The 22,138-nt window shown below is 30.2% G+C and overlaps 3 protein-coding genes across 4 annotated transcripts; 1 reads left to right on the top strand and 2 right to left on the bottom strand.

The window, feature by feature from the left end:
- LOC109352050 (two-component response regulator ORR9-like) lies at positions 3,802–5,230 on the bottom strand. Its single transcript, XM_019593836.1, has 5 exons — positions 5,106–5,230; positions 4,854–4,954; positions 4,673–4,750; positions 4,293–4,363; positions 3,802–4,162 (listed from the first exon to the last, which is right to left on the bottom strand). The coding sequence occupies exons 1-5, from the start codon at positions 5,206–5,208 to the stop codon at positions 3,982–3,984; spliced, it is 534 nt and encodes a 177-aa protein (XP_019449381.1). The 5' UTR covers positions 5,209–5,230; the 3' UTR covers positions 3,802–3,981.
- On the top strand, positions 5,254–5,698 carry LOC109352051. Its single transcript, XM_019593837.1, has 2 exons — positions 5,254–5,475; positions 5,551–5,698. Exons 1-2 carry the CDS (start codon positions 5,285–5,287, stop codon positions 5,687–5,689), a joined length of 330 nt encoding a protein of 109 aa, XP_019449382.1. The 5' UTR covers positions 5,254–5,284; the 3' UTR covers positions 5,690–5,698.
- Positions 10,970–21,718, bottom strand: LOC109352049 (protein NRT1/ PTR FAMILY 5.4-like). 2 transcript variants are annotated; one of them, XM_019593834.1, is made up of 6 exons: positions 21,515–21,718; positions 21,193–21,410; positions 15,408–15,653; positions 14,116–14,393; positions 12,764–12,951; positions 10,970–11,936 (listed from the first exon to the last, which is right to left on the bottom strand). In XM_019593834.1, exons 1-6 carry the CDS (start codon positions 21,567–21,569, stop codon positions 11,233–11,235), a joined length of 1,689 nt encoding a protein of 562 aa, XP_019449379.1. In that variant the 5' UTR covers positions 21,570–21,718; the 3' UTR covers positions 10,970–11,232. The 2 variants fall into 2 exon arrangements, with proteins under 2 accessions (XP_019449379.1, XP_019449380.1); XM_019593835.1 differs by lacking the exon at positions 15,408–15,653.

Below are 22,138 nucleotides of genomic sequence, written 5' to 3'. Positions count from 1 at the left end.
ATACAAGAACAACTAATTTGTGTTTTTTTTAACATAAATTTATACAAGATATGGGATCATTATACCAATTAAGGAACAATAAAGAAAAGGGACATGTCTTATAAGTAAACCAAGTCCAAGACATCACTTGCATTAAATCCATAATATGCACAAAACTCACCTCCTTATTAATGAAGATGAGATTATTTTTCATAATCTAAATAGATCATATCAATGTAAACTACACCATTCTCCATTAACTTATAATCTTTAGCCTTCCGCCCAATGTTATCAAACAAAAGCAACGAGTCAAATTAGTGGACTAGGAGGCAATTGCAGCTAGGAGAAAACCTATTTCCACAATGAGGAAGCAAACTCAGAACTAAGAAAAATATGCTCAACAATTTCCTCATGATTATTATAAAATGGCACACCAAATATCCTCACTTGACATTCTTTTTAAATAATTCTACTTTAGAGGTAGTCTTTTTTTAGGATGGGATCACCTCTCCCAATTTGGTGTCCCCAATCTTGTCTCAACCACTTATATTTAGACACTCGCATTTAATAAATTATTTTTATAAAATAAGGTTAAAAGGAAGGATTATTTTTCATTTATTTGCAAATAATAATCGACCAGAGACACCCGAACAGGAGAAGTAAGGGGGTAGACTATCCTTTTAGAAGGACACAATTTAACCAATATTTCATAACGAGATTTACAAGAAAACCCTCATGGGCATATGCTTGGCTCACCGTCGTCGCCCTCACTTCAGTATCGTCACCAACGTGTCACCATTATCGTCCTCGCCTCACATGTTTCACATTGCATCATGGTAGGCAAAAACTCATTGTTTGCACATTGCATAGTGTTTGATACTAGCTACTATTTGAATGACTTTATAACTTGTGAATTCAACAAATATGAATCATCAAATAAGATTTGACAACTTAGATTATAGACCAAACAAATCAAAATAAAAAAAAAAGCCGCATATACAACCCAGATTTATAAAGTGAACATTTTCAGAATCAGTTAATCACCCAACCTTTTCACCAGGTAGCACAACGTTCTTTAATTTTTAACTTCACAATAAAAGTGTCTCTGAATCAAACGTTTAACATATTATGATAGTTAGGGATTCATTAGGCTTTACACTAGTATACTAACATTTGAAATCTTTTCTTACTCATCCACATTCTAATTTTTGACTTCAAATTTGAATCCTCTTCATTCATTCAAACATCTTAAGCTTCTCCACTCACATTAACAATGATGTACGGTGATCCTCAGCACCACCACCACCAACAGCCGCCACAGCATTTTCAGCACCATCAACCAGATCCAGAGTTTCACCGTGGACCGCCACCGCCGCAGATGATGCGCCAGCCTTCCGCTTCCTCGACCAACCTAGCTCCAGAGTTTCACCACCCCGCCGGTCCCGGTGCCCCCCCCTCCTCCTTCTCCTCATTACGATGGTTCGCTTTTCCTTTTTCTCTTCCGTCGCTGTTTTTTTATAATTATTAAGGAAATCCGAAAACCTGTTCCTTTTGCATTTTAAGAACACTTTAATATTCATTGTTTTCGCATTCTTAAAGCACAATGTTTGATTGGTTAAATAATGCTTCTAACGGATAGATGCAGGAGCTAGTGTATATGATTCTTATAATGCATGTACCCAATGATATAGTTATAATTGATTTTCTTGTCAAGTGGAGGAGAGAGATAGTCACAAAGGTTATAAAGAAATTTAACAAATTCTTTTGTATTTCTTTATCTATCCTCTACTTAACCGCTCGACAAAAGAAAAACCAAATATAAATGGAAATTATGTATGTTACTAGAAGTAAATTTGCACAAATGGGAAATAGTATAGTTGAGTTCAGAGACTTATTTTTTAAGAGAAGCGTTAGATAATGAGTCAGATCTCTCAAATAAACAAATGATAGAATCAAGAGAGAACACTATTTATGGATGCCAGCCCAAGACACCAAAACAAACACAGATGCATCACATTCTCAGTTTTATCATTTTTTTAGAACCTTCATATTGTGTATCACATATTTAAATAATTTTATGATGAGATAATTTTAACCATGGTTTCAAGCTCAATGATTGGGATGTTTGCTGCACACACACATGACCATGTAATAATGTTTTCTGCTTTGATAAGAAATGTGCGGTTTTTGGTGAATGTACTTCACATTATTATATTTATACAAACCAAGTCTCATTACATTTTCAACAACTTTGAGGCTCTTCCCACGGCACTGGACTTCAATTTTCTACTTGGTAGCATGCACATCCAGTTGAATATTAGATTTTACAAATAATTGTGTGATGTTAGTAATAAGGTATCTCTAATTAAGAGCAAAACGCTCATTTTATCATAACTAACTTAAATTTCTGCCTTCAGGGGATTCAAGGGGGAATGAATCAGATGGGTCCTTCAATGCCACAAGGTCATTATGGCGGCATGAATCAAATGCATGCAGGACCCTTGCTCCCGAGTGGAGGGTCACCTGTTGGAGGTTTTCCAGGCAACTTACCTAATATGCAAGGACCACCAAATACCAGTTATCCTCGAGGAACATTCAACCAACCTCAAGGTGGACAAATGCCTTTGATGCAAGGTATATCCCTTACCAGGTAAGATATTATGTTGCTTCTTGATCTGCTTATTGCTATGTCATGCTAGCAAATGGTTTGAAAATGTTGATTAACACTTGTCTGCTTTTCAATTTCTTCCTACACAATTAATTATATCATGGTTTATATTGTGTTTGGAAACTGGTATATATTAAGTAGCGCACACATTAACGCAGAAGCTATTCCTACATTGCATCTTGACATTAACCTCTGCTCTCTCTCCCTGATCCCCTATCCAATTTCTCACATACTCAATTTATCCTCTCTTTTGATTAGTTAATTTGTTAGTGGAAGGTCCAAATTTTGAAGGAAAATAAACTAATACTTATACTTCTCTTAATGCAGTCTGGAAATCAATCTGGGGTGCCTCTAAACGCACAATCAGGGGCACCACATTCTCAAATGCCTCAATAAGAACAGAGTTTGCTTTCTTTTTCAGTTGTATGTTATTTTATCTCCTTTGGATGTCTGTAGTTTCAAAATTCAGTTAAGTCTTACAATGAGCAAGTTACACTTTGTGCATCATTTGCTGTTGAAGTTCGATTGTCTGATACTATAAAATTTTTTTCTATACTCTGACTATTTTTTGGTGATCTCCATGACTTGAAAGAGATTATTAATCTCAGACTTTAGATATGGACACTCTTGATACTTACTGAGGGGATGGGATTGCATAAACAATTATAGTATTGTAACCCGTCTTCACATTGCGTTGTTGGCAAGCCAGATACCTAAAATAGTCTGAATTTGGAGTAAAGTCAAGAGAGAGTGAAAATAAATTTATGGGAAAATTGCATTTAAGCGAAGAATCTTACCGCTGGAGTGGGTTTTCGGAATTCCAACTTGGAGGAGAGTTTGCATCCACAATTGGCCACTCATGCCCACATTGTATCTCAGTGTATCTTAAGGTGTTAGCATTATCATGTTTAACTGTAATATAATAAAGGATGGCATAATATGTAGGGATAGTTGTTTCAATATTGTTCTCAAATAGATTTGATAGTTACAAATTTTTTAGCAGCCATAGTTGTGGTTAAGGTTATAAAAGAATTGCAGAAAAAATGTAGTTGATATAACCGCAAACGATTATAATGTTGTTATGAAAATTTCCAAAATCACAATATTATGGCCACAATTGGGGCACCATGAATGAACCATAAGAGACAGAAATTAGGTAAAAAACTGTCAACATAGTCGTTATTACTTATTAGTCCACTAAAATTGAATGGAATTCTTTCTCGTCTATTTTACATCAGGGACTTGTACTGCTGATTTCTTTTGTATGAATGGGCTGCCATTGAAACAGGGAAAAGTTCTAGGCACTTTCTATGTATTTGAACAAAATTTAACTGCTATGTTTTTTGTATGTTTCTATTTGGGGGATAGCTTTCTTCCATGCACTTCCTTTTGTTGTTGTTTGGTTGGTCTTGCTCTTCCTTAATTATTGATTTCAAGAAATGGGGCTTGAGCTTCTTCACATCTGACTGTTGAACTGGTTTCAGAAAGAATTCTTCAGCCCCATCTTCCAAGCATCTGATCCAAGCAAAAATCAGGTTTTGTCAGATTTGAAATTTAGCATGTGGTCCTCTCTAACATGTGAATTTGATATTTTCAAAATAACTATACTGATATTAGATTGGGTTGTAGGATTCATTTCCCTCACCTGCTGATTCTTGATGGAACATTCTCTGAGGACATAATCACAACTGGTATGTCTTTAAGAGATTTAGATTCCTGCGAATCGACAAACTTTTAACATCAAACCATGACATATAAACAATTGAAGATTATGATACCAATGACAAATTTGTTTATGATTTTAAGATATGTTTCAACAAGAATCAAGCCTTAATCACACTAGGTAGGTCTATGATTTCAAATCGTTTCCTAAATATGAAGGAAAAATACAAACCTGTATTTTGAATTTTGAAAATGTGGAGAAAATTATGGCAAAATTTAATGAAATTGAAACTAGACTAATCAAATAAAGAAGAGTGACAAAAGCATCTTAATTAAATCTTGAATAATATCCCAAGAGCCTACCTTGATTTTTCTCAGTAGATCATAGCCTGTCATTCCTGGCATACAGTAATCTGTTATGATCAGGTTTACTTCTACATCCTGCATGAATAAGTGAAAGAAATTAGATCAAAGATTAATACAATCTTGTCTATAGAAATGGTTTAAACCATATTTATGAGGTAATTTAGTAGGAGAATTGTACTTGATGAATCTTTGTAGCAACAGGAGTGTCAAAAGTCCTCATATCATCTTCAACCAAACCAAGAAATTTTAAAGCCTTAGAGGCAGAGTCCACTGCAGTAACTGTGATCATAAGAACCAGATATCAGGTATCAAATGTAGCAACCCTTCAGAAAAACAACATGTCCACACAAACAACATGCTCATATGGTAATATTAGAAAATAAACCCATATTTATAAAACAAAGTAACAAACATTGAATAAGATCAATACCATGAAATGAATGTGTTTTAAGAAGCCTCTCGATCAGCATTCTGTCGATACGACTGTCATCAACAGCTAAAACATGGAACTGAGCATCTGCAGCTATAGCCATAACTTGGAAGATAATGTCTAAGTCAAAAACAGAAGGAGAAAATGTGATGAAAGAAGAGAACAAGGTAGAGGAATAGATGGCTGCAGGGAGAGATGAGGATGGTGATGAATCAGAGGGTGACTTTTTAAATGGGAATACATCATGGTCAAAAAGATACATAATCCTCATAGGAAATCTGACAGTTTGGAAAGCAAGATCCCAGAGATTTCATCCAGAATCTCAAGGATATTCTAGGTTGATTATTGAATTGAAGAACAAGCAAAGAAGGTGGTGTTATTTTACCAAAATGAAATTTTTTGACTTGTCCATCATTATTTAATTTGACCCTTTTGCTTATGATAGGAAACTGTGGACTTGTGCTAGTGCTATGTACTGCTCTTCTCACCCCTTTTGCCTTTTCATGAGACCTAAAGGGTATTGTTTAGAGCCACAAATATCTCCATTTCAGTCCATGCACGTGCATGACCTTCTTAGTGCTTAGCATGTAGCCTATTTAGGGGTAAGCAAGATCTAACTCTATCCGCTCGCCCAGTTTAGCCTGATTGGGTTTTATCAGGTCTAGGGTCGAATTCAAATATTATACTCAGTTAATATTTAGGGTCGAGTTCAAATATTATACTCATTTAATATTTAGGGTCGAGTAAGGGACAAACAAGACCTAGTCTGACTTGTCCCATAATCACCACCCGTTCATTATGTGGTATATGTCTATTCAATTGTATACAGAATAATAATATATATTTTTTGTTCAAAGTATCGTTGATTCTCTAATTTTCATCATATCATATATACATATATATTATTTCATATCTCAAATTATATATCCATAATAATAAGTAATATTGAGAAGACTAACATTTAGGTGTATGGGTCTATAGTCAGCTTCAATAGCTTGCCCATTCAACATTTGGGGTTAGGTTAGCCTTCTAATGTAGGACCGAGTTTGAGTTTAAATAAATAATTCAATCAATATTTAAGATCAGATAAATGACAAGTTTTATCCCGCTCAACTCATTCTCACCCCTGAATATAGTTCCAGCAAGCAAGCTACTGACATGTTTGTCCCTTGACAAATTTTAAGACCAAAAGTCCAAAACCATACAAAATTTTAAAAGGAAAAACATTTTTGTGTTATTTTATTCTTCTTTATGTTACTTGGCTTAGTTTAAAAATAAAGAATTTGAGTGAGCCAGTTAATAGTATAAATAATTTGAGTGAGCCAGTTAATAGTATAAATAATTTGAGTGAGAAGATGTAAGTAAAGATGGTGAGTTTATGCCATACACGACAATGCTATTTTATCTGCATCAAAATCAGCATTGTTTTTCTATTAAACAAATCAGCATTGACATTGAAAGGCTATCAGAATACATTACACTTATAAAACAATTGAAGATATTCATATACTGATTTTTTTGGTGCACATTATCTGACAGCATAAATAGTGAATAACTCTGTTTTTTGAAAAGATTTTCCACCTTAATATCATGATACTTGGGCGGGGTTTGTTGTTTTTTCCCCAATCCATCCATCAATATCAATATAATATATTAAAGAAGTGATATGCATGAACTTGGAAGGGTATTGATATCCATTTTATTTGGCCTAATTAGTGCATGATAAATATACACTTAATTTCTCAATTGTCATCTTTAATCTTTCACTACATAGTTTAAAATTTATTCATTAAAAATTTAAAATGTTAATGATCTCATTAAAAATTTGTACATTTAAAAAAAGAAAAACTCATTCTTTGTGATCATTTGAAATTCAATCTCATTGCCTTTAAAAATAGATCTTAGCTCAATTCTAGTAGTGAAAGAGATTATATGATTACTGCTGCCAATAAATATCACAATATGTGGAGAAAGGATACTTTTGAAGTAATCATAGGAATGTTTCAATTCTGTTATTAAAATTAACATTATTTAAGAACCAATACATGGTGTTCTTGTCATTATTATTATAATTAAAATTCCTTATAGATTAAAAATAGGTGTGTAGATGTTTACGTTGGTTAATACTTAATTGGACTCACATTGACATGAGTGATATTGTCATAATTGTTTCAGTGTAATTTCCAACATCATTATAGGTCATAGTTGACTTCCCTTGCCTACAATCATATATAGATCATAAGATAATATGTTTATGTGAGCAAGGCTACGAGGCTTGTAGTGTTGGACCTTATAATGATCTGCCCCAAACACATTTGAGCCTAGTTACTAAAACTTAAATTCATCATACTTATCTTCAAATTAAGACTGGTTAATGGGCTGGACGTGCTATTATACACACTCATAAGTTGGACTCATCTATGATAATAATAGATAATAAAAAAAAAAAAATTGTTGATGGTGTAAGAGTTTTATACATTTTTATGCATCATATATTATTTATATTTAATTATTATTGACTTTATAAAAAAAGTAATGTGAATAAATGGTTGATGATTTATTAATTGTGTATAATTTTTTACACAGACGGTACATAGATATCACACTCATAATAATATAGTAAAAAAGAATATAATAAGACAATTTAAATGCTCTTTTTTATTTTCTCAAATATAATATTAAAATAAAAATCTAATTAGAATGGAGAAAGCGAACAATCTCGTGAACAAAAGAATTGATAAGAAAGTAAATTTGATCAACCCACTCTTGATTTCTTTCAAGAATTAAGAGTGACTTTAGGAAATAAATCATCTCATTTTAATTTTTCATATTACATTAAAATGCAAAGAGAGATAAATATGAAGAGTATATAGTAGAATTCTCCTACAATATGAGGTGACCTCTCTTTTTGGACATGAAAATTTGATATGAGATTATCCATATTCCTTGTCTGCTACTACCTTCTAATTTCTCATTTCCAGCGACTTCGGATGTATGTTATTTTATTCGATTCTCGTTAAGTTTGTGACATTCAGATTACTCAATGATTATGATGCTTGAGTAATGTGGTTGGTACACTTGTTACTATTTTCTTTTTTCTTTGCAAAATTTGTTGTTGCACCGTCAAGCTTGAGCACTTTTTATGCCAAATAATAACATAATGACCCAATATTTTGCTACAAATGATATTTCGTCTATCCAAATTTACATGGATTTCTGTTGAGATGAATATTAAAAAGTTTTTCCTAATGTGTGTGCCTTATTTCACATGCTAAATAATTCGTTAAAAACTAACTTTCTATGAAAATGATGTAGTTATCATTCTTGAAAAGTGGGATACTTGCTACATGCTAGTTTTTGAGTCTGGATCCTCTCCTGTACTGGAGAGGCCAGTACCAACCTAAGATAATGACACGTGGCAACTCTATTTTTAATGGTCAGGATTTAATTTGTATTACATCAACATCTTCACCCCCATTCTCATTCTTTTCCCAATTTCTCATTACTTTTTCACGAAAGGGCAATTTTGCAACCAGATCTATATAAAGTTTATGGTTGTTAAATATGGATTTCTCTCGGAAACCATAAGTGGAAGAATCATTGATAACAAAAAAATGGGTCATCCATGGAATTGCTTTAAGAGCACCCTTGAAGCCAATATACACAATCCTTGTGGAGAAAGAGAAAGGAGAATGTGAAAGAATACGAGTTTTCAAGACGAAAGGCCAACGGGTGAAGAAACAATGGTTCAAAAGTTCAAAAAGTTGAACGTCACCGTCTTTAATGTTTTTCAATAAGCGTTTGAAAGCAAGGTTTTACAAGGAACAAACAAGGGTTCCAGCCATGTTGAGAAATTGGGAAAAGAATGGTAATGGTGGTGAAGGTGTTGAGGTAGTACAAATTAAATATTGGCCATTAAAATTAGAGTTGTCACATGTCATCATCTTAGGTTGGTACTGGCCTCTCCTGTACAGGAGAGGATCCAGACTCCTAGTTTTTCCATAAAAACATGCTTTTAATTTAATCTTTAATATATGGTGTAGGTCACCCATATATAGAATTACTAACATCTTGTTGGTATTTTATTTTTCTCTTAAACAATAATTCATAAACTCACCATTTTTTGCGAAATATTTTCAATTGCTTCGAAATCGTGCTCAACTTCCAAAATAGTGTGTTTACACCAATTGAAAGCTTATAATGATTGAATACCAAATTCATCACTTTATACAAAATGAATTCTTATACAAACTTACACGTTTGAAACAACATTTATTTAGTCAAATTCCACACTATTATTGGAGGGATAATTACGGAATAAATTTGTCCTCTAAACTATTAGGGGTCATTCCATTTTATTTTTTGGAATCTTATCCCATTGTTAATAATGCATTTAGGCGAAAAAAACAGTCTTCAACTAGCATCTTCATTATATTGTCCTGAGAAAATTCATAGAACTTGTTAGTTTTGAATATTTGTGATAATGATTACTCTATATGGATCTATACCCCATTGGAGAAGAATTATCTTTTCCATGCTACAAATTCTTAGACTAAAGATAAAACATGTCCAGTTGTACTATTACTTCATAATTAAGCCATATATATTTTCCAGCAATAATTGGTAGGTTTAAAGCGATATTTTATATCAACAAGATACAATACAGTTAGTAGTAGATCAATGATTTTCTTAATAATGATATCAGAAATTTGATCTATGTGATATTTATGAGAGAGAAAACTTTATTAATAAAAACAAGATTCTCTTTAATAGTTTCTATATCTCCAAAGATATTAGTTTTTTTTTGCTGAACAAGAAAAAAATCATGAAATATAAAGACCAAAGATCATGGTAAGGGTATCATAATGATGCTAATCAATTGATGAAAGGAAGAGAATGTTGCTATAAATTTAATAATGTAGACTACCCGGATTTGTGAAATGACAGTTTGGTTGGCTTTATTCCCAAAGAAAGAACTTCCCAAAATGGAACCATGCAATGGCTTAAATCAATCTACAATAACATTCTACACCAATTCCATTAGAGAATCGTCCTTTTCCCCTTCATGATTCTTTCTTTTTTACAATGCCAACACTCAACTATAGAATAAGTGCCTTGGTGATGTGATGAGACTATTCAATCTCCTAGAAGCAATGAATGTGTTAAAGGTGAAGTTTAATTTTATGTACTGAAACTTAATGATTGGTAAACTTCAAAGGAATGAACGATAGAGGTTTTAGATTTTTTTTTTCTCGTTAAATCTTTCATATAATATTAGGTATTTCCCTTGTTATAGGTCACTTCAATTTAATTAATATGAAAGTTACTGAATAAAATCTGAAGTATTTTTAATATAAGCACAAGCTTTGTTTTATTCATCCTAATAATTTCATTCTCCAATTCTACTACATCACCAATTATACACACCTTTCACCATGCAAATTGAATATCTATCATCACCCATTCAAGCAATGTTCATTGTTTGGATTGTTTACCTCAGAAAGTAATGCAATATGATCGAATACATTTCATTTCATTCCCCACTTTTTGACTTTTTGTTCCATTCCAACTTGGGAATATAGGATATAATAACTAAGCAATGAAGTGGCAACTTTATTTCGTTTTTTTGTATTCCATTTTATGCTATCTCAATTCACTCATAGTTAGGTATCCAAATAAAACTTAATATATTTTACTTCAAATTAAACTCATTTTAATTATCATCAGCTTATTTGTGTTTAAATGAGTCTACAATAAATAAATAAAACTTACACATTCTTTTCAATAAACAGATAAGGTATGACAGAACTTTTAAAAAATAATCATTCATAATAGCTAATGTATCCATGTGATGAGATCCTAAATCAAAGTCATTCATCATGTAGTTATATATATGCACAACTGCAAAATTAAAAATGTTATACATACATAATATTAAACTAGTGAAACTTAAACACTTGAAAATATATTTTTACCACCACCTTATTTAATTCATTCACATCCAAACCCCAAAGTACTACTAACTATAGCATTGGAATTATGAAGTCTATCTAATGAACCCTCATTAGTTTCTGCCATTGATAGCATTGCCAAAAAGCACAAACCAAACCCTTTTCTTCCTTTGGTGTTAGACTCCATGATTGTGATTGTGATTGTGATTGATTTCACTGAGGCTCAACTGGTTACTTGTTTCAACGACATCCACCTTTTTATACTCAAAAACCTTGCTTAGCCACAAATATGCACACAAACTCAAAGCACTTAACACAGCCAAAACCCAGTAAAAGTAATCAAGGTGTGCCCTATTGATATTTAGTCCCAACCATGGCCCACCAACCCTTAAGGTAATTGCCACCACAATGTCTATAATTGCAATGCTAGCAAAGTTTCCAACTCCTATAATGCTTATATATAATGCAGCCCCCATGCTTCTTATTCCTTCTGGCATTTGATCATAGAACAATTCTTGAAGGCCAACAATAGTGAATGCATCAGAAACACCAGTTATAATGTACTGAGGAAGCAGCCACCAAATTCTCATTGGTATAACAGCTTTGGGATTATCTAAGAGACCATGGTCTCTAGCAACACCAACCCTTTTGGCCTCAACAAGTGCTGCCACAACCATAGTGAAAATGGATAAAAATAGACCAACTCCAATTCTTTGCAACACTGTTATGCCAGTGGGGTTCCCTGTGAATTTTCTGGCTAGTGGCAAGAAAACTCTGTCATATGTTGGAACAGCACAAAGGATTATGATTCCAACAAGGCCTTGAATTACAGCTGCTGGGACTAGTAAATTTGGTCCAATGGAACGGTCCATTGTGTCCCCTGTAAAAATTGTGTCAAATATAATGATTTAATGAATAATATAGAAATATTAAAATCTTTTTAGTTAATTTATTAAAAAGACACTGTTTATCATGATTCTAATATCTATTTAAAAGACTTTATATAATGTTGTGATGACCTGACTAGGTGGTTTGACCATTGATCAGATTTGAAAATCGTTATGGTTTGTAGACTTAACTAAATGAGTGGTTAGACAATTTTGAATCGGAAAATTTTAGTCCGTTCGTGTTAAACTCGATTAAATCGGAATAATCTGGAAAGTGAACCGGACAATTCACTTAAAATTTAAAAAAATAAAATACTAGTCTAATTTTTTTTACTCTAGTCCAAAAAATAAAGATATATTACTTCAATATAATTATACATAATTATTAATTATATAAAATTTTGCATTTATACATAATTATATATTTAAAGTAATTATTAATTATATATAAAGTCATTCGGTCTGATTGAACAATTTAACCGTTTAAACTTAATATATGATATCTTCTGATTTGATGTCCAGTCTGTTTCACAATATTACTTTATATATAAGTAGATATTATATAAAATGAGATGATTATTCCAAATAGTCATGTAATTAGAAGAATATGGTTGAGGGAAGTATCTCATTATATCCCATTCTTATTGTTATTTTAATATTAAAAATGGATGAAGAAGAGAAACCAATATTATATCATAATCTCTTCATGAAGGTTGATTCTTATTCAATATTTAGGTGAAAGACATAAAGTTCTTAATCTTAGAATTGATGCCTTTATGATAAATTATTGAAGTATAAAGTAAAGTAAATGCTACATTACCTTGTTTGATGAAGTATGTGTGGCCTTGAGCTTGGACAACAGTGAACATGATGCAGCATAGCCATATAGGGAGAAGGCGAAGGACAAGCTTCAGTTCTTCAACTTGTGTTACTGAACATAACCTCCACGGGTCTCTTGTTTTGCTTGTTGCATCAACTTCATCAATTATCATTGCCTTGTCCAAAAATCTACATTAATATTTACCACATATTTTGTTTTGTCACATGAATTTCATATTAGTAATAAGGATATAATGGTTAATGTACAATCAAATTGAGACATTATATAATGTCCCTTTGATTTATTTCCTTTTTGGAAATGTGTATACTTAGAAAGTAAAAAAATAAGTGTGGGGTAAATATAAATATAATAAATATCGATGGTATGTTCTAAAGTTGATCTAGAAATATGGAATTCAAGTAATAATAAAATAAAGTTTCACAGCAACAAAATCACAGAACAAGTCCTTTCTTTGTTTGGCACTACAAAAAGTGCAAATCCACAATAAATTGTTGGTATCAACCCCGACACTAGACCCACAATGAACCCCATGAGTTTCATTCAATGTGTCAGATATCTTATAAACTCAAGTACTATACCAACATTTATAACCTTGTCATTATTATTTTAGTACTATTTCACCTAGTGAAATGCAGTATTAAACTATTAATAGTAACAATTATTAGTTACCGGATAATCCCATAAAAATGCTTAGAGTTGTGACCAAATTTTTGTTTATCCGATTCAAACTTCTAAGTATACTGGAGTTAGAAAAACATTATCATTTTTATTGTAGGGTTTGGGGTATCCTCAAAACCAGTATTTGAAACCGGAAAAAATCCAAACCAATAAAAGTGGGTTTCCGCTCATTAAATTTAAATTAGGTTTTTATCCTAAGAAAAATATATTTATTCTTATTAAGAAGTATTATATAAGTTGACTATATGAAATTATTATATGTAGAATAATTAAACGTATCTCAAATATAAACACTCCTTACAATATAGAATATCCAACTATATTTCTCATAAAGAATATAATTTATTTATTTATCATCAAATCAAGTGAAAGAACTATTCCAATCAACTTTAGCCTTCCCATAAAAAATCTATTAGTATTTCTACTTCTACTTTTATATAAAATACAAAAATAAGTAAAGCATAACTTTTGAATTCATTATAGTAAGAGAGCATTATAAGTGTGGCGAGAATATTTAAGGAAGAGAAATAAGAAATCTTAAAAAAATTCACACATCAAGAAATACAAACTTAATTTTCATCATAACTTTCATTTTTTTCAATTTTTAAATAATACCCGTAATACACTTTTATAGTAGAATAAGTGGCACCAACCTATAATGATGAGTATGGAGCAAAGTGTGAAATTTAGGAGCATGTATGTGAGGGTTCTCTGTATGGTCCATTTCTTCATAGCAATAATTGTTATTGTTGAGCGTGTCTTTGACGCGCCATTTGCGAGATGCAGCAACAAAAACTTGGGCCAGCCTAGTGAATGGGCTTCCAGCTGGGCCTTCCTTTCTGTACTTTTTGATTCCCAATAAGAACACTGCCAATGATAATGCCAACACCCCAGAGACCAATCCGAACCCTAGGCTCCACCAACCCTTTTGCTGTTCATTTTTATTTTTTCCATATTCATTGTTCAATCTCATAATCATCATCAACAATTAAGATTCTTATTTACACTTTATTTAAATTAAAGGTGTTGCAAGTTGATATTTAATGGCTTGTTTGCGAGTTGATTTTTAAAGGGAAAATGAAAACTTGAGAATTATTTCATAAGTGAATTTTATGGCTCTGAAGCCTTCTCATTCCCTTCATTGTCCTCCAATCACCAATTTCTAAACAAGCTCTAAGTAAGAAGGAGTAAATTATTATAAAATGAATACAAAAGTTACCTATTTTTTAATCAAAATTTTTGTTTATAATATACAACTTAATAGAAACTATATCTTAAGTTTTTTTACCTTGGACCTAAATCATACAACCACTCTCAATAAAATATTTTTCCTATATATATCAAGAATCAAATTTATTGACATCATGCAGAAAATTCAACTATTGTGTTATGGTAAGTATAACGAGTTAAAAATAAATATATCCTCTTCATTTTATAAATAAAAAACTTATTTTTATCGATATTTTCCTTTCTTTAATCAAAACACAAGATTATAGGTCTTTATAGAGTTTTTGCTCATCTATAAGTTTTATACTAGGGGTACTTTAATTTTTTTTGGGTACATATGAGTACTTTAATTCTGCTTGATGATTAGTCTAAAATTAAATAAATACACCATTGTATAAAAAATATTTTTTTTGGGACATATTGTATAAAAAATATGCCTAGCTATAATAATTATCAAGTTTAAGCTCATTTATCTTATAAATATCCGTTATGTCCATAAAAATCAACATCCACTCCTCTCACGTTTTGTAATTAAAAATTCCTTTCATTTAAAAATGCCCAATGCAGAAGTGTATATCTTGAAAAGACAGGTATATATGAGGGATATGTTCCTATTTTGGTAAAACCTGTTTCTCTAAAAAGGAAATGTGTGATCCATAAGCTATGCTTAAATAACCCATACTCTACTTGTTTAAGTCAATAAAAAAGATAAATTTACCTGAAGAGATGGTACTAAAAATACGGGAATAGTTGATCCAGCAACAATACCCATATACCACCAGTTGAAGAATGAATTCTTGGTCTTCTTCTCCGCCACCGTCTCCTCGTCGAACTGATCGGCGGCGAAGGTTTGAACGCAAGGCTTGTGGCCGCCATCTCCGATTGATGCCAGGTAGAGTGCCAAGAAAAACATTGTTTTGTTGTTGTTGAGTATTGATACTGATAGTGTCAACAAAATCGTGCCCTGCATGTATGTGACGTGAGATTCTTTTAATCTTTTTCACATCAACACAATAGTATCATTTACTATATTGCGGTATATTGGATGAAGAGGAAAAAATACTCTAGATACAAGAGTTTTTATTATTATTATTGTAATATTTATCATTTATATTTGATTATAATTTATTATTAACCAATTAAAATGTAAGGAATATAAATAAATAATGAATGATATATTGAATGTATATAATTTTTATATTAATAATATATAGATTTTAAAATCTTAAATTAATTAATGACAAGTTATTGAAAATAATGATAAGTTATTTATATATTTTATATCTATATTATATATAAAGCAAAAACTACAAATAACTTATAGCATAATTTTTTTACATTCTAAAATTATTCTTTTGTAACTTCTCCATTAATAATTATCATAAACTTCCAAATATTATTTTTATTATTTTTCACAATATATCATTATTTTTTCACACATTTTCTTATTTTTATCTTTTTTTTTTCAATTCTATATTTGATTAATCTTCTTACATCTTTGATCTTTATTAAGTTTCCATATAACATTTCTATATCTTATATTAAATTATTTTCTTCAAATAATATAATACAAAAATGATACGTATAAAAAAAATAAGAATGTGTGTCGATAGGCACGAAGTGCTGATCGTAACAATAGTGGTAATAATGTTTCCACAATATAACTTTAAATTGTGATAAGTTATTGAAAATGTTTATAGATGTAGAAAAAAAAAGTAAGAAGATATAAAGTTAGTTCAATTTGTAAATTGTTAAATTTACATTGTTAAAATATAAGTATTTAGACGGAAAAAGTCATCCCAACGAACAACACAAATCTTAAAATGTGAATATCGGAAATTTGACTAGACGTATTAATCTCAGACGTCACTTTTTAATTTTTTTTAAAATCACGTGACAAAGAAACTAAGATTAAAGTAAAAGAAATAATTTTTGGATTTAAATCGTAAGAAACTAGGAAGCGTTTTGACATATTTACAGAATAAAATTCTATGGAATGCTTTGTTTGATTTAAAGATGATTATCAAATGAAAATTAATTTAAAATTCTTTAATCATAAAAAAAGCGACATGTGCCAGATATCCACTTGATGTGGATATAAAGTAACACTTTTCTTTACTTAATGATAATTTTTAAGCTAAGTTTTTAGAATAGTATACAATATTGTTCTTTGACAAATAGATATATTTTTTTTTTGTTTAAACCACAAAATATCTTTTATTGAGACCCTGGATTATAATGGATGAAATAAATTTCACCTACCAACCAGTTACATTCATAGATACTCGAAATCTAGAGAATTAACTTAGGCACTTGGTGGTTTAAAAGTTAAAGTAAACCTGCTAGTAAAATCATTCAAAGTTTTGAATCAAATTTATCTCTAGTTTAAATACTATTTTATTCACTCATGACTGTAATTAAAGTAAGTAGACCATAATTAAATGTTTTATTAGTTTACTTGGTTAGGATTTTAAAATTAATATAGCACATGGTCTATCATAAAATTGATTACAACCACCATTTTATATTTTTTTTCTTATTCTACCAAGGGTATTCCCCCATTTTATGGGTAAGAAAATTATCTATTTTGGAATGTGTCTCTCCATTCTAACAATTGCCGTTCCCGATAATCGAACCCTTAATATTTTAGTCATCACAAAAATCTAGTGTTGACTTACACAATTAGACTATTATCTTCTTAGTCTTCATTATATATCTTTTAATATTTAAGGTTATATATGTATATAATAAAAAAATATTAAATGATGGAAAATTTTCATACAAATTAAGTAAAGAGAAATAAATAAAAACATGGAGTTAAAATATAGATGATAAATATGTAGTTAACTTTAAAAATTAATATAAATCTATATTAGATGTCTTAAAAAGTTGAAAATTTATGTATAATCAATATAAAGTTTTTTGCACTGTTAATATATCATTCACAATTAATTTGTATTACTTTTATTTGAAAGTTAATAATAACTAACATATGAATGATAAATAATTTATTGATAATATAAAAATATTTATACTAGACATGTTAAATCCATTTTATATTACCGGTTATCTCAATGTTTACGTTAATACTTGCGTGTATGGAGCTAACAAAACTCATTCACGTTTTTTATACCAAAAAAAGCACTCACATGTTAACAAAAGGTCATACACGTGACATTCACGTTTTCTAAGGCGACCAAAACGCAAAGGTTGCTGGCTACTTGCGTTTGCTTTCGTTTTTCTTTTTTAAAAAATATAATCGATTTGGTCTTTTCCACTTTTAAATAGATATAAAATATTTAGTTGAAAATTAGTTAGTATCGTATAGTTTAAAAAATGACAAACTTTAGAAGGCTACTACTAGGACAAATTTCAAAGGATTACCTTATAAAGCTTCAGAAAAAAAGAGGGCTTACTTATAAAGACGTAATAATAAGTGAAAACTTAATTTATGTAATTTAAAAATATAGAAAATAAATCAAGTGAACCTATAAAACCAAGGAGAAATTTAAAGTTTTTTATTGCATATTACATTTCATGATGGTAAATTGTCATGATTATAATTTCCTTTGGAAAATAAGAGAACTAAAAAACTTAAGAATCATGAAATAGATCGATGAGATAGCTAAAGTTTCCTTTTGTGATGAACCAAAAAACATACAGTTAGTGATAGGTTGCTATGATGAACCGAAAAGTGAAGGAGGAGGGGCAGAAGATAATTAAACATGTTTAATCTGTTAGCTAAATTGTCACGAAAAGTGGACTCGGTTGCCACAGCCGAAACCAATATCAATAATACAAAAGTTGCAATTAGCCACACAGCCGTAGTTTAAAACCGTGGAAAGCTTCATCAAATACAAAAGGGTCACTAAATTTAGCAACGGATAAGAATTACTAAGTGGGGTTCAATCCGTCCCCAAGCCTATTCCTGATTAACTTAACATGTATCTTATTAATAAGCAATCCATCAAACAAAACTTGAAAACTATGACGTGTGATGACAAATACAAAATTTTGGCACATATGCCATTTAAGACAATTTGGAGGAGGGATTACATCCAAGTTAAGTTATACTCATTATTTCAATCTCATTTACTCATTTTTTTGTAAATCCAATAATCATAGGAGTGAAATTTAAAAGTCCTCTAAGATTCATCTTTTTCTCTCGTATCACCTCTTTAACTCATTTAGTCGGTTCCATTAAATTTAAAAAAAAATGATGGATGATATTGAGGATAACTGGTTTAATATATATTCATTTTGAAAATTGTCTTATATTTTATTCTTAAAATTTTGGTCACTTTTTATATACGTTGTAGTTTAATTCATAAAAACTGTTGACAACTTTTATATAGCACGGCTCTATTTAAGAGAGTTAAGTTTTCTACATTTGGAAGAGGTATCGCATTAAGTTTAACTGATCTATCAGGTTAAACTGTTTGGTCTGACTTGCTGATTTTATACATAATTAATATTTTTTTTCTATAGATATATAATTAGATAAAAATGTAATAATTAATAATCATGTATAATTACATTGTAGTAACGTCTCTTTATCTTTTTTGGACTGAACTGAAACAAAAGATTACATAAAAATGTTCAATTTTTTAATTTTTAAGTGAATCATCCGATTTACTTCTCAGGTTAATGAGGTTTAATCATATTTAACACGGCCAGACCGAAATTTCTCCGATTCAAAGCGGTCCAACCCTCATTCAGTTAAGATGATAAATCAAAGTTGTTTTCAAGTCTGGTCAGCAGTTAAACTGGTCGGACTATCCAGCATGGTCCGGTTCTCATAACACTATTTTGTACCGATTACTAAAATACAAAACTTATATGATGCTTTTGGGAATGAATAAGAAATCCCCAAAAAAGAAAATATACAATACAAATAAGGAAAAACAATTTTTTCCATACTTGATTGAGTATAACCTTTTCAAATATATATTTCCCTTTTCTAATCCCTATTTCTTTATTATTTTCTTTTTAAGATTTCTTATTAGCAAAACCAAGATACAGTCATATAAAGCGTTTATAACATGAACATTAATCTTTAAATAGTTAGTCCTTAAAATACATTTTTAAGTAGATACCCGTTAGGATTTCATAAGATAAATATTAAATATATTTTAAATCACATCTTAAGTTGTTTGGAGATGTTGAATGTAATAATTCTTAGAAATTTTAATAAAAAGAACAGAGTTAACTGCAACTTATAATAATTTCTAGAAATTGAAATTCGCTATAAAAATATAGGTAAAACTAATAATATGAAAACCAGATCGGATAGTCTGATTGTTGACCGAACTTGAAAATGACTTTGATTTACAGTCTTAACCGATTGAGTGATTGAACCACTTTGAATTTAGGAAATTCCTATGCGACTGTGTTAAACCTAGTTAAACATGAATAATTCGAAAGGTGAAATGTACAATTCACTTAAAATTAAAAAAAAAACAGAATGTTTTTCTAATGTTTTTTTACTTATGTCCAAGAAATGAATAAAAAATGTTATTTCAATATAATTATACAAAATTATTAATTTATATTAAATTTTATATTTATATATAATTATATACTCATAAATAAAAATTATTAATTATAAATCCAAATATTCAATTCTATCAAACAGTTTAACTATTTATTTAATACGGTACTCTTCCCATTTAATACCCCGCTCAGGTTTCACAAAAACTATTATAAAAAATAGAGTAAATTATACTGACACTTAATAGAATTACATAAATCACCTTTTACTTTTTTATACCTACACAAACCCCCTAGTTTTCATACTTTCATTATACTGACCACCTCTGCATGAGAAATATGTGTAATCTTTTAAACAAAAAATATGATAAATGCAATTAAGTTAAACAAAACATGATATGTTGTTGAGACAAGTCGAAACAATATACAAATCAATGTATTTTCGTTATTTTTTGTTACAAAATGTAACAACAGTTCTAAAGAAATAGTGTTTAAATCGCTTTTATACTTTATCGTAACGAACCAAAAATAATAAAGAGGTATTGACTTATATATTATTTGGACTTGTCTACACACTATGTCATGTTTTGGTTAACTTAATTGCGTTTATCACATTTTTTGTTTAAAAGATTACACTTATTTCTCGTGCATGGGTGGTCGGTGTAATGAAAGTATAAAAAACAGGGGGTTTTGTGTAGGTGTAAAAAAGTGATGGATGGCTTATGGAATTTCACTAAAACTCAAGGGTGATAGTGTAATTTACTCTAAAAAAATATAAAGATGAATCTTTTAGCAATCAACATATTTATTACATCATTCTATGGTTTCCACAAGGTGGGACCATACATGAGCTATAAGTTATTGCTAAGAAAGAGAGAAAATTGTTTAAATTAATGGAAAGTAGATTGCACATGAGATTCCGGGAGGAATGAAAAACAGAGAAGAAACCCATTAAAAAGTAATAGTAATAGTAACAATAATGAAGGTATAGATATATAAAATGAAAGAATTACCAGGAGATAAATGAGTGATGAGAAGAGTATAGTTTTGAAGCGACCCAGGTATGAATCAGCAATGAAGGCACCAAGCAAAGGAAAAAGAGCAGAAACACCAAACCAAGTGTTAACAATTTTAACAGCTGTGGTGTCCGGAACATGAAGAACATGTATAAGGTATATAACCAGATTTGAAGCTATGCCTAGGTATGCAAATCTCTCACCAAATTCCACAACTGATAACATACAAATTAAATAATAATCTTAGGGAAATTATATAAGACATTAAACTAATATGAAAATGGAGATATATAAATAAAAGGGTATTGAATATACTGACATATGATGAATATTGCAGCATGCCAGCCACCTCTTCTTGTAGGACTATCAGCCATAATGAGAATATGACTTTAAATGTTGAAGGGTTGAATCAGATTTTGAGAGGGTATGTGAGATAGGGGTTTGGTGCTTTTATAGGCATAAATTTTAGACTCTCTATTATGATCTGCATTTACAATTGAGTGAAGGCAAAAAATGTTGGTAGTGGAATTTTAGTACCTGAATTTGTGCACATATATGGGAAGATAAAAGACCCACTGACGCAAGATTATTACTGTGTTTCTTATTGTGGGATATTTTAAGTTAAGGAAAAGTTTTATTAATTTTCAAAAGATTTTATAACAGCTATTTTGAAATCTTAATTTTTTATAAATTCATTGTTTCAAATTGATAAAAAATAATAAATAACAGCAAAATAATAAAGGTTAAATAGAAAATACAAATTAGTTATAAAATGGATCATCGGAAAATTATAGAATAAATAAGAATGGTTGGAAGTATTTTTTTCTGAAAAGAGCACTAGAACTTTATTCTCATACCATATATTTGACACTTGATTGGTTATTCTTTGGTCGGTTTTTAAAAAAAAAAAATCAAAACATTATTGTTTTGAGAGGGGGAAACT

This window comes from Lupinus angustifolius, chromosome LG07 (genome assembly GCF_001865875.1).
Source record: "Lupinus angustifolius cultivar Tanjil chromosome LG07, LupAngTanjil_v1.0, whole genome shotgun sequence".
NCBI classification, from domain to species: Eukaryota; Viridiplantae; Streptophyta; class Magnoliopsida; order Fabales; family Fabaceae; genus Lupinus; species Lupinus angustifolius.
Note: the sequence above shows the minus strand (reverse complement) of the source record. Positions and strands in the feature narration are given on the sequence as shown.

Coding starts and splice junctions, on each gene's coding strand:
- LOC109352050 (XM_019593836.1), bottom strand. CDS start 5,208: ATGGCTATAGCTGCAGATGCTCAGTTCCATGTTTTAGCTGTTGATGAC. Junction 4,364..4,672: donor ATCTACTGAGAAAAATCAAG/GTAGGCTCTTGG, acceptor GTCGATTCGCAG/GAATCTAAATCTCTTAAAGA. Junction 4,163..4,292: donor GTTCCATCAAGAATCAGCAG/GTGAGGGAAATG, acceptor TGCTTGGATCAG/ATGCTTGGAAGATGGGGCTG.
- LOC109352051 (XM_019593837.1), top strand. CDS start 5,285: ATGGCTGCAGGGAGAGATGAGGATGGTGATGAATCAGAGGGTGACTTT. Junction 5,476..5,550: donor TTGAAGAACAAGCAAAGAAG/GTGGTGTTATTT, acceptor TGCTTATGATAG/GAAACTGTGGACTTGTGCTA.
- LOC109352049 (XM_019593834.1), bottom strand. CDS start 21,569: ATGGCTGATAGTCCTACAAGAAGAGGTGGCTGGCATGCTGCAATATTC. Junction 21,411..21,514: donor TGCTGCAATATTCATCATAT/GTCAGTATATTC, acceptor GTATGTTATCAG/TTGTGGAATTTGGTGAGAGA. Junction 14,394..15,407: donor TTTTAGTACCATCTCTTCAG/GTAAATTTATCT, acceptor AAAAATGAACAG/CAAAAGGGTTGGTGGAGCCT.